The sequence below is a fragment of the Diospyros lotus genome, chromosome 6, assembly GCF_014633365.1.
Source record: "Diospyros lotus cultivar Yz01 chromosome 6, ASM1463336v1, whole genome shotgun sequence".
NCBI lineage: Eukaryota > Viridiplantae > Streptophyta > Magnoliopsida > Ericales > Ebenaceae > Diospyros > Diospyros lotus.
The window spans coordinates 12,750,936-12,764,103 of NC_068343.1; the positions used below are offsets into that span (position 1 = coordinate 12,750,936).

Consider the following 13,168-nt stretch of genomic DNA (forward strand, 5'->3'; position numbering starts at 1 on the left):
CTCAAAACTTCGAGAATTTTACGAAATTTTAACTTTTCGTGAATATATCTAGAACTTGATCGCCCGTTTTGATTATCATGCTAGAACGAAACATGTTGAGGTTCATTATCATTATCTCAGAGAGAATGTTTTGTAAAACCAGATTTAAATGGTGTCAATCAAAACGGATGATCAAGCTACAAATATATTCACAAAAAACTTAAGTTTCATAAAATTCTCGAAGTGTCAAAAATTACTTGGTGTCATAAAGAAAACCCAAATTAGTGATGAAGGGAAGTGTTAAAAGTCATCTTTAATTGATGGGACACCAAGTTGATGATAAGATGAGTCATCTTCTTTGAGTTTACACCACTAGTTTAATGTGTGGTATATATTTGGTTTAAAATTGTGTGATTGTAATTGCTTAAGAACTAGTATAAATAAGTGTGTTTAATTTGCTAGTTTCATTCATTCAATAAGTGTGAGAACTCATTAGTGAAGAGTTCTAAGTAAGAGTTAGAAGTGTTTTAGCAAATGTTGCAATAATTTGTTATATAAAAGTTGGTAGTAATTTAATGATATAAAATATGTTTTGTACTTGCCACTAGCAAATGTTGCAATAGTTCGTTATATAAAAGTTTTTAGTAATTTAATGATATAAAATATGTTTTGTATTTGCCATTACGATGGATCTTGTATATCAGAAATATTCACTATTAACTATTTTTTTTTGTAAATTTCTTCTTCAATTGTGGTTTTTAAGGCAAATATTGTTTTGCCCGCTTTAATCTTCCATTTGCGCAAGATGCCATTGGCATCTTTTGTCGTCGGTTGTGTAACTTCACTATTGCTAACGACCTTCCAAAGATCTTGCCCTTGCATGTAAGACGTCATACGTGTTGCCCATGTGTTGTAGCTTTGATTGTTGAGTTTCTTGATTTCTCCAACTGCTTGAAGATCACTCATCGTGTTGATAGTACCTCAGTAATGCCAAACAAGGTTTATCTTAGATAACAGAGTTGCAGAGTCTCTGACTGCGCATGACACAAAGAAACTCCTTCAATAACTTTCTCAAGAAATCTTTTCTGATGTGAAAGATCAGTCAATGCTGCAACCACAAAGCATATTAAGAATTTTAAGAGAATTTACAACCTAACTCTGATACCAAATATTGGAAAATGAAATACACAACTCTAACCTTACCACTCAAAAAAAAAAGAAATTTACAAAGAAATTAATAGTAAATAGTGAATATTTCTGATGTACAAGATTCATCGTAGTGACAAGTAGAGAGCATACTTTATATTATTAAATTACTAACAACTTTTATATAACAAACTATTACAACATTTGCTAGAACACTTCTAGCTCTTACTTATAATTCTTCCTAATGAGTTCTCACACTCACTTGAATGAATGAAAGTAGCAAACTAAACCCCTCTATTTATACTTGTTCTTAAACAATTACAACCACACAATTTTAAACCAAATATAGACCACACAATAAACTAGTGGTGTAAACTTAAAAATGATGACTGATCTTATCATCAACTTAGTGTCCCATCAATTAAAGATGACTTTTAATAGTTAATAGAATAGATTAGATTTGGATCATATATATCCCATATATACGTATCAATTTTAATTTATATCTAGATCTAGTAATGACGAAATCCAATATTTATAATTGGGTCATGATTTTAATTGGGCCATAATTATAATTGGGCCCATTGCATAGTCTAGTATAATAGCTCCATTATATAAATTCCGTACCACACAGACATTTTCATACTGAATATATATGGATATAAATAAGTACGTTATGTTACATGAAATTTCGTACAGAATCATTTTTTTTTTTTTGTCTATATAGTATTAGTATTATTTTTATTTCTAATTTTTTCTTTAAATCTTTACGTTTCTAGTATATATAGACAATGATAATTGAAATTATAACTGTTTAAAAATATAATTTTGAGTCAAGGATGTGTTATTTACAGTTTTATAGCATGAAGCTAGCTAGTTTATTTTAAGCCCCACCTTAAGTGCTTGTAGCAATAATAATTGAGTTTTTAAGGTGTTTAGATAAAATATTAATAGGATGGTACATAGTAAATAACATACTGTGAACTCTGGTACATATATATATATATTAGAGGAGTGAGTGGTACAGATACAGTGATTGACATTTGGTTACTTATCGCAAACTTTTCCTATATAATGTCAACTACTTTAATTCGTATATATTTTCTCCTGAACTGATCGGTCTACCCTTTAGGTGCCTTTTCTTGACCAGATTTTCCTCTTGGCTTCTATTGCAGCTAGCCGGCAAGCCATGTTTCAATGTTCAATAATGTGTACTCTACATATGTATATATATATATATATAGTTTTGGTCTTATATATAAATGTGTGTGTGTTTGTGTAACATTGATGATCAGAATCGTGATGATGCAGTAGTACTAATTGGAAGTATTTTGTGGGAGAGAGCCATGGCGCGCGGGTGGGGCATATGAGGAGCGGTCGCTGAAGGAGACGCCGACGTGGGCTGTGGCGTCGGTTTGTGCGGTTTTTGTGGTCATCTCTTACTCTGATTGAACATGGGATTCATTCTCTCGGAATGGTACGAAATTAACGAATCATCATTAATGCAGATTTAATTAATTAATTGGGATCAGTTCACTGAGCTTATATATTAATTAATTGTTGGATTGATGGATACGTACGGAAGCATTAATTGTTCATAATTAATTATGAAAAATGTTACTCTTACACCATTATGTATATCTTGAACTACACAATGGTGCAAGAAAGTCTAAAATACCCCTGAGCCTTGCTGTGAGGTGCAATGAGTCTCTTAGTATTTTGAATATTTTTACACTATTGTATCGTACAAGATTACACAATAGTGTAAGAATAACATGACTCATTAATTATTGAAACTCTGTTTTGTTGAATGAAGAATGCAGTGGTTTTAGAAGTGCCAGAAAACGGCTATGAATGAAGCTAGAGATGTCAAAAGGGTCGGCCCTAATCGGCCCATAGACTTTTTAAACAGGCTAGGCCAGCCCATTTACTAAGAGGGTTGACCCTGTCCAGCCCTTTTTGCCTTGCGCACAACCCTTGTAAGGGGGCCGGGCCAGGTCAGGCCAGCCCATGGGCTCACAGGGCCTAGCAAGCCAAGTTTGGTGGGCTTGGCCCACAAGCATTGGTAAGCCAGGTCCATCGACCCCAACTTTTTTTTCTTTTTTTAAAAAATAATACATATATAAATATTAAAATAATACATATATAAAAATTAATTTTTTTCCTTTTTAAACAATTTTCTATTTTAAATTTTAAATATTATTTTATCATTTTATATTTTAAAATTCTATATGCCTTATAAATTTTTTTGTGAATTGATATGAAAAATAATGCACATACGAATGTTTATTTATAATTTAAATATATAAAAAATTTAGTTTAAAAATTTTAAAAATATTAATGGTTATTATTAATATATATTGTGAAATGTAAATTTTTTAGCATCCAATATTAGTGATTAATAAAAAATAATATAATTAAAAAAATAAATGAGCTAGGAATAACATAAGGTCCCAACAGGCTGGGTTCAGTGGGCCACGAGCCCAAATTCTTTGACCCAGTCCCGGCTGGTTTGAATAGTGACAGGCTGGGTCATAACGGGTCCCTTTTGACCTCTCTAAATGAGGTCTTAGAGAAGATTAAGTCTGATAAATCTCTCTCTCTCTCTCTCTCAACATGCATAGTGAACGATCCAACAGGGTGGAAACAAACATTCTATTCTAAACTATATATTTTCATATTGTGCGACTCATTGAACATTTAAAAAAAAGAAAAGAAAATGTCACTGTTATATTATGTTTATAAATATTTTGATAAAATACGATTTTCAGAGTTGATGCTTCTAGGATTCATCTCCCTACTCATCACCGTCGGCACAAAACCCGTCTCTAAGATATGCTCCCCTGCAAGCCGGAGCCCAAGGAGGATTATTCCGGCGATGGTGGGCCAGATGACAGAAGAAGATATTTGATGACCAATGCAGTCGACATTGTATGGCGCCGAGTTCTGGCTCCCGCCGCCGGGGAAAAAGACTATATATTGCTCTCAACGGGTACGTACGCAAGCCAAACCCTTCACTTTTTTTTTTTTTTTTCATTTCTTGTAATTTTTTGCCATCCATAGCTAGGACCATAGCAGTCAATACTCTATATATACGCTGACTTAGAAATTAAAATCAACAAAGTTTGATATCATCGCTTTGTTAATGAATGTTCAATAGGGCAAAGTGACATTGGTTTCTCAGTCGGAGGGTGCATCAGCTGCACATCTTCATCTTCGTGCTGGCGGTTTTCCATGTTCTAGTACAGTGTAATCACAATGGCTCTCGCACAGGCCAAGGTCTCTGCATCTTATAACACTGATATATGTATATATTGCTTAGATCTTCATCTCTACTCTAGCTTGCAAATTATTTTTTACTATTTAGATGTGGGTTGTTGATTTTCTTTTATTTATTTTCTTGGTATCTTGACAGATGAAGAAGTGGAAGGCATGGGAGCAGGAAACTAACTCATTGGAATATCAATTTAGCAACGGTGCGCGCGTATGCCAATTGCTAAGCAACAATATTAATGAGAATTAAAATAAAATTTACTAATTGGTTTGGGAATTAACTACATAAAACACCAAGTTTAATTCATTATATATACATATTATCTCTTGATTCTCAGACCCTTCAAGGTTTGGGTTCACTCGTCAAACCTCCTTTGTCCGGCGGCACAGCGGCCTCTCCACTACGCCAGGCCTCATATGGGTTGTAAGAGACATTTCTTCTTTGTAAATTTTCAGTTACCAAAATTTCTTTTTTTGTTGTTGTTCATTGTTATACATAATTTAGTTTAAAGCAAAATTATTTTCCAAATGAAAGCTACTAGCTAGTGTCCGTACTATAAAATATAAACAGGTTATTCAGTTTTATTTTTGTTTGTTTGAGTTAATCATGAAATTAAAACATAAATTGTTTATCATTTGTCTCTGTCTGACTTAAGGCTATATTGCACGGAAATAGAAATGGGAAACGTTTTCGATAAGAAATGAAAATTTGGAAACGGATATTTTTCTAAAAAAATAGGCATAAGTCCAAAACGGAAATAGAAAATATTTTAGAAACGAAGAAATGGTTCCTATGAGGTGTTTTTTGCAACATAGACCGCAGATGGCTTTCTTCAGACAATTCCTTACGTCGGTGACGAAGGTGGACTATCCGACCATGCGACATGGATTCATTACCGTGTGTAAATTTGCTCCATCTGAGGCCGAATTCGTCCAAACCGGCCCAATAACTGATTTATTTTGGGCCGGCCCATCAACATCCTCTTTTCCTTTCTTGTGTACTTTAATTAACTGGGTTTGGAAAAACAAAAACAAATACATATGCTGTGCTGCAGGCTCATTTTGCACCGAATAGCAAATTTGACTTCCAGAAGTACATCAAAAGATCCATGGAAGATGATTTCAAAGTCGTCGTTGGCATCAGGTACACTCTCTCATTTTGTGCATGTCTTGGCAAGTTAGCATTAATGTGAAAAAGCAGTCTAAGTTGTGTTATTATATGAACTGTTTGGCCAGTAATAAAAGAATTAATGTGAAAGAACATTTTAATTAGCTTTTAATTTGGATGTATGCTAATCATTCATGGATATGGCTGTGGGACTTTGGCAGTGTACCACTGGATATTTGCAACCATCTGTTAATGTCTACAGTACTACTACTACTAGTACTACTCATCTCTCCTCCTTCCTCTTCCTCTCCCTTTTAATTTCTATATAATTAATTAATTATTGCTTACAGTACTTATAACTTCAAATATATATCGATCATTGCCTTGCTTGCAGGATGGGATGGTATACCCTTTTTGCAATATCCTTCATGCCACCAGCAGTAAGAAACTAATTAAAATATATATAGATAATTAATATTATGCATCTAATACAATTAGTCTTTCATTTTCTATTCTACGTGAGTCAGATATCTGGAAACGCTTAATTTAGTGACAGATACTGCTGCTGGTTGGCACAAAGCTGGAGCTGATAATAATGGGGATGGCTCAGCAGATCCAAGAAAGAACAACCATCATCAAGGGAGTCCCTGTGGTTGAGCCCAGTAACAAGTACTTCTGGTTCAACCGCCCTCACCTTATCCTTTTCTTGATTCACTTTACCTTGTTTCAGGTACTTATTTTATTACTTCTTTATTATATATAATTAAACAAATATATATATATATAGATTTGCATGCGTGTACGGCTTTCTGATGAATATTAATTCAATTCTCCATCATCATATATTCTTGCTTGTTCATCACTGTTTCATATATGTATATACATCAAGATCTTAATTAGTTATGTGTGGAATTTTGTTCGCAGAATGCATTCCAGATGGCTTACTTTCTCTGGACATGGGTAATCCTCGATCAATATTATTCAAACAATTACTTGGGGATTAATTTGGGCAATATTAATTAATCGATACACTAATTAATATTATTCAAACAATTACTTGGCTATGTATTTAGTAATTAATTCTTTTGATTGTTGCAGTACGAGTTTGGGATTACTTCATGCTTCCATGAGAACTTGCCAGCCCTTTGGGCCAAGGGTCTTTCTTGGTGTTGCTCTCCAAGTTCTCTGCAGCTACATCACCTTTCCTCTCTATGCCCTGTTAACCCAAGTGAGTAACCCTAAATAAGTCACTCCCTCGCTTATCAATAAATGTAGTATCACGCCATAATCTAATCATAGTTTTTCAAGTGTTTAGATGATGAATACATGACAGTTGGTAGTGTTATATGAACTTCAAAATTAAGATAAGAGTTTATCTTTCAGCAAATGTGATATTTAATTTGTTAGATGGGATCACACATGAGGAAAGCAATATTCGAGGAACAGACGGCAAAAGCTCTAAAGAAATGGCAGAAGGCTGCAAGGGAGAGGAAGAAGCTGAGGAAACTAGGAAGGGCAGATATTGCATCAGCATCATTGGGGTTCAATATCATCACGAGTAGTCATGGAGAGACTACATCTCCCAGCCATGGCTCCTCCCCATTCCATTTGCGCCATAGATTCACGCACAGCTCCACAGATAGTGCACCCATGTAACGCTCTCTAAATGGTAATTAATTTAATTTTAAAATTATTTAATTTAAAAAAAATATCAAAAAATTTGTTGTGATTAAATAAAAATTTAATTATGTAATTTTAAGGAAATAAGAAATTTAGGTAATTGATTAATTATTTTAGGAATTTCTGGAATTAGAAAAAAATTAAAATAAATTAAATTGTGTGATTTTTAGAAGTTTCGGGCATTATTATAATTAATATAGGGGGTGTGTGTGTAAATAATGGAAGTTAGGGGTGGCTGGCGCGATATTAGAAAAGAGACCAAATGTCACTTTAAATTTAATGCAGGACGTTATATGTTAAGGGCGAGCGTGTGGCGCGGGTGGTACGCGGGCGTGCGTGCGAGGGGTCGGTTGCGGGTTCGAAACGCGAAGGGGGGCGCGCGAGGCCAAGGTTTTGGCTGATTTTAATCAGCCACTAGACTTCGAAATGACGTCGTTTCGCTTAAGGCGGTGGCCTCCCCAGCGGCCGCTCCAGCGCTGCCACGTGGCGCCCCCTCTGCTGGTCGTTTTGGCCAAATTTAAAGCCCGATTTCGAGCGTGTTTTGTGCAATCGAACAGTAAACAAAATTACAGAAAATTTCAGTGAGCTCGCGACGTGAAATTGAGAGATTTTGGACTTCAAATCAGGATTAAATCAAGTTTAATCAGTGATTTAATTATCCAGGTATGTAAGCAAACTAGTAATTAATATTTTCTGCGGTCGAAATTTTATTTAGAGTCCAATTTTATTAATTTTAGCAAATCATTAAGATATTGCAGTTTGTATAATTTTGACTGTGTTTGGTCAAAACAGGCCTAAGGCTATCTTCGAAAAGGTAAGTTCTTTATACCCTCATTGTCGATTCTTTCGATGTCAATTTATTTGACCTCCCTTCGTTGGTTTCGGCTATTAATAAATTATGAAATTTTAAACGGTTTGTTTTAAAATTTAATTTATTAAACTGGTCTCGAGGGTTTTATTCGTTGGTTGCCTACGGGGGTTTGTGCCACCCCCAAGTCTGTGGGAATGATGTTGTACTCACCCGGGGCTAGGTTCTTAGCTGTTCGGGTAGTATTATTGGCTTTTTGGTTGTTTATAGGCTAAGCGGTTGTGCAGTGAGGGCAAGGATCGATGGCTCGGTGACGGTGTGACTCTCGTACGGTCTATCTTAGGCTGTCAGATGGTCTCTACTAGTCACTGACCGCTGACCGGTGCCAAGTACTACTAACTAGCTCTGTCGTTATGTGATTATAGCATGCCTGGTTATGTTTTATTCTTGTTGCATGGTTTGGTATGCACATGAGTACGGGCTGCATATTGGGATTATCATGATTTGGTTATGCTTGATCACGGACATTCTAGATTGGTCAGGTTGCATCCAGCACGGGCATATACATCGCGTGTGATTTGCTATATGGGGGAGCATGGCCTGATACCTGGATGTATGGGCGCCTTGTATCACGTTGATACTCATTACGCTATTGCATTTTATATGCATTGCATAGTTACTAGTAGTATTTAGTTCTTGGACGGGAGTACTGTTCCGAGGGAGCCTATGACTCGACTGTCGGGAGTACCAGTAGGGATACGGGTGACGGGAGTACCGACCTGGGACAGTGCGCACAGGTTTGTTGGAGATCTATGTTGCCTTTCAAGGCAGCGGCAAGTTGGTATGGGACTTGGGTGTCAGGTGTTTTATGTGGGCCCCAAGGACCGGTATGTGTTTTTATTATGCGACACTGTTGCATTATTGTGTCACATGGCTTGTGTGTATATGTGGGTTTATATTTGGGGTGATCTCCTCTTCTGTTTCATTTATAGCCTTCCTTTTCATATAAATTTGCTGAGTCTTACAACTCACCTTACTTTCCATCATTCCAAGTAAGGGTAAAGTAAAGTAAAAGTCGAGGGCGAGGACCGCGCCACCTAACAGCCAGCCGTGTCGGTAGGGTGTACAGTTAGCTGCCCCCGTCTTCTCTGATGTTTTGTTAGGAGTTCTGACTCTCATTTTTTACTGTGCTCGGTTGTTCCTTGTATCTTTTATTTGTTAGCACAGGTGTCTGTATATTTTTATATACTCCTTGACCGCTGTTCCAGCGGGGTACTTGTGGGCGTGCATGTATATTGTTTTGCTTCCGCTATTATATTTTTCGTATGTATGCATGTCAGGGTATTTTTGTCTTATGTCTATTTCTCTTCCCTTATGTAAGCGCTTTCGTTCGAATAGATCGGGTGGTTGGGATGTCCGGGCGGGGGTGTTTACAACCCAACTCTCCAAGACTTAATTACTTCTCTGATCAAACTCCTCTTCAGCTTGAAGGCCCTGTGCTGGTTTCCAGTGATGATCACCACGAACCAACTTCAAGATCAATATCACCCAACAACATTGATAAAAGTGATGTATTAATGCTGATTGTATTAATGCTTGCAGTGCCTCGGCCCTATCGTATGCTGGCCGGGTGGAGCTCATCAGAGCAGTCCTTCAGGGAGTCGAAAGCTTTTGGTTGGCTATTCTCCCCATCCCAGTGGCTGTCATTGAGAAAGTTAATAGATTGTGTAGGCGTTTTTTGTGGAATGGCAAGTTTTCCCTAGTTGCTTTGGAAGGAAGTCTGCCTTCCTAGGAGCGAGGGGGGGCTTGGCCTTGAGGATTTAAAGTCCTGAAATTCTGCCCTCCTTGTCAAGGTTCTTTGGGACATTCACCGGAAAAAGGACACTCTATGGGTGCGATGGATCCACTAAGAATTCCTGTCTTCAGTGTCTATATGGGAGCGGCCTACTCGGAAGGATGATTCAGCTCTAATGAAGAGAATCCTGCCTATTAGGGATGCACTTATCCAGGGGCCGGGCTCAGTGGAGGCTGCGTTTAATCTCATGGACAGTTGGGCTACAAGGCAGAGGTTTAATGGGCTTGCAGCTTATGAGCTCTTCCGTCCTAGTTAGGGCCGTAGCAGAGTTTGGGCTTCGGTGGGTTGGAATCCCTGCTTGATTCCTATGCATGCTTTTATACTTTGGCTCTGTGCCAATTCTAGTATCCTTACCAGAGACAAGCTCTCCCTTCATGGAAATTGACCCAACATGCTCGTTGTGCAATGGTACGCTGGAATCTGTGCAGCATTGGTTTTTTCAGTGCCCTTTAGTTCAGCTGTATGGCGTCATATAAGGGCCTGGATGGGTATTTCAAGGACTATGCCATCGATTCCTAGTGCTCTTAAGTGGATCGAGAAGGAGGCGAGAGGGACCTCATGGAATAGCAAGGCTAAGAAGATTGCGCTCAGCTTCACCATCTATCAGATTTGAGAGGCTAGAAATCGTTTTAGTTTTGATAATTCTCAACCCCATGTTGAGGGTATCATTAGTAGAATTAAAATATATCTATACAAAGTACTGTTGACTACGTATCTTTATATTTTAGTCTAGTTTGAAGCCCTTGTTTTGGGATAATTATTTTGTGGTGTTATCTTTTGTATTTCTTGGGTTTGTCCAATATATTTTGTACATTTTTTATCTATACATATTTACGTATAAAAAAATAATATAAGAAATATTGAATTTGCTAATTTTGATGATTTCTCCCTCACTGTGCCCTAAACGTTCTTTTTCTCTTTTTGGCTCTAAAATGGCATGACATATATGTATGTTTCTTAATTATTTTAGAAAATATATAAAAAAATAAACTTAATACATACGATGTCTTCTTAATAACTAAAAAATATGGTATTTGATCATTAAAATGCAAAACATCAACATTCAGTATCTCATCTATTAAAAATTATTACTTTAAATTCTTATCATAATTAAGAATAAATGAAACTATTATATATGCTACGTATAATATTACATCATATAAAAAAAAAATCACGTCAACAAGATACATTACATTAGGCTTAATACATAAATACAACATTTGGTCTCTCAATAATTAAAGAACTTGACATTTGATCCCAGATATGGAAAATAATCAAATTTAATTAAAAAATGACCTAAATTTCATAAAAAGACCTAAAATATTAAAAAAAAAACTTAAATTTCATAAAAAGAGATGAAAAACTCATTAAAAACAATAAAAAAATGACCTAAATTTCATTTTATATTTTTTGTTTAGGTTTTTAATGAAAGTTAGGTCTTTTTGAATATTTTTATGCCTTTTTATCAATTTTTTAGGTCTTTTTATTATTTTTAGACATTTTTATTGAATTTAGGTCTCTTTTTTATTATTTTTATAAAATTTGTAGGGTTTTTTTATGAGTTAATTACACAAATAATCATTCAACTTTACATTCTATTACTGTTTTACTAAACTTTGAAATGTTATTTGTTAGTCACTAATATTTAAAAATTGTTACTGCTTAATCATTAAATTTTAAGATATTATCTGCTAGTCATTAATATTTCAAAATCGTTTCTCACCTGTCATTAGTTAGTCACTGAACTTTAAGTTCTTAATTGACAGATGAAAAATAATTTTGAAATATTAATGACTGATAAGTAATATTTTAAAATTCAATAACTAAATAGTAACAAATTTAAAATATCAAGTATTAATGGATAACATTTTAAATTAAATAGTAACATAATGTAAAATTGAGTGACTATTGACGTAATTAAACCGTTTTTATAATATTTAAGTTTTTTTATATCATGAATCAAATGTTATATTTATGTAGTCTAATATAATATGTCTTTATTGATGTGATTTTTTTTTATGTGACATAATATGTTTGACATAGATAACAGTTTGTTTATTCTCTGTAAAAATTTAAATTAATAATTTTTAATAATTAAGATAATAAATTTTAATATTTTATATTTTAAAAACTAAACTTTATTTTTTTAATTATAAAATTTTTATATATCTATTAAGCCTAAAAAAGTATATTTAGAATAGAATATATACATACGTGGTAGATAGTCTGCTGCCATGGCATTGTTCGTCAAAAAGAGACTTGACACATTAATTAGAATAATGTTATTGGTATATTTTTATGTATATTTTGGATTATATAGTATATCAATGACAAAAATATCCCTCATGAGATACGTGAATGAGGTGCATGGAGAGACGCAAGGTATTTTGATCATAATACCCCTTTATATAGTCTAAAATATACAAAAATGATATATATCTAACATGATCCATTAATTATAGCACTGGTATTGTGGTACTATATTTTCAGAGTCTTGATCTCCTGCCGCGTCCGGCATTCGTGTCAAGCATCTTATAGTGTAGACATACCCCCAAGAACACACATTTCTAAAAAAATATACATATATTTTAATTATTTAAAAATATATATTTAAAATTTTATAGAAATTAAATATATATTATATTTTAAAAATATAAAAAATTATATTTTCAAAAATGTACCAAAAAAACATTTTCTGACTAGAAAAATATATTTTCTTAACTTTATACATAAACTAAATACATATATATATAAATAAAATTTAAAAGTTATTTTAATTTATTACTATACAAATTAAAAAAGAGTCGAACTAATTTTTTTTTATCTTTTCTAATTTTAGTAAAGAAGTACTAAATATCGAGACTCCAAAAATAAGATGCAGATAAGTCTTGTGAGATGTAAAAGTTTGATTGGTTTGATGAGTAATGCTATTTATATAATTGTTTTGATAATTAATTATATCGCGATATTTTAGTATCAAAATATCACCATAAATTGACCCAAAGAATCAATAATTTGAATACCTATCCATTCTTTCGCGTTCATTCTCTCTTTCTCTTTCACACACACAATCTCATCTTCTGTCGTTGTCGCCGACATCTCCACTCATTGTTATCGTTGGCTTCATCTCCACTTGCCCCTCACCTACTCTGTGTCTCTCACTTTTTCTCATACACAATAGCTAAAATATCGCAATAAATTGAATTGTTCAATTGATTATCAAAATGATTGTGTAAATAGCATTATTTGTCAAACTAACTAAACTTTTATTTCTCACAAAGTTTATCTGCATCCTACTTCTGGAGTCTCAATATTTAGT

The 13,168-nt window shown here is 34.3% G+C and overlaps 1 protein-coding gene across 1 annotated transcript; it reads left to right on the forward strand.

The window, feature by feature from the left end:
• The first annotated feature begins 3,901 nt into the window (after nucleotides 1-3,901).
• LOC127804334 (MLO protein homolog 1-like) lies at nucleotides 3,902-10,325 on the forward strand. Its single transcript, XM_052341193.1, is given in 19 exon segments — nucleotides 3,902-3,962; nucleotides 3,965-4,121; nucleotides 4,316-4,367; nucleotides 4,369-4,404; nucleotides 4,541-4,601; nucleotides 4,737-4,822; nucleotides 5,222-5,296; nucleotides 5,454-5,542; nucleotides 5,901-5,946; nucleotides 6,063-6,236; nucleotides 6,431-6,466; nucleotides 6,605-6,661; nucleotides 6,663-6,734; nucleotides 6,914-7,158; nucleotides 7,979-8,000; nucleotides 8,265-8,321; nucleotides 9,479-9,668; nucleotides 9,921-10,100; nucleotides 10,195-10,325. Coding segments are annotated over 19 exon segments (1,827 nt in total).
• The last annotated feature ends 2,843 nt before the right edge of the window (nucleotides 10,326-13,168 follow it).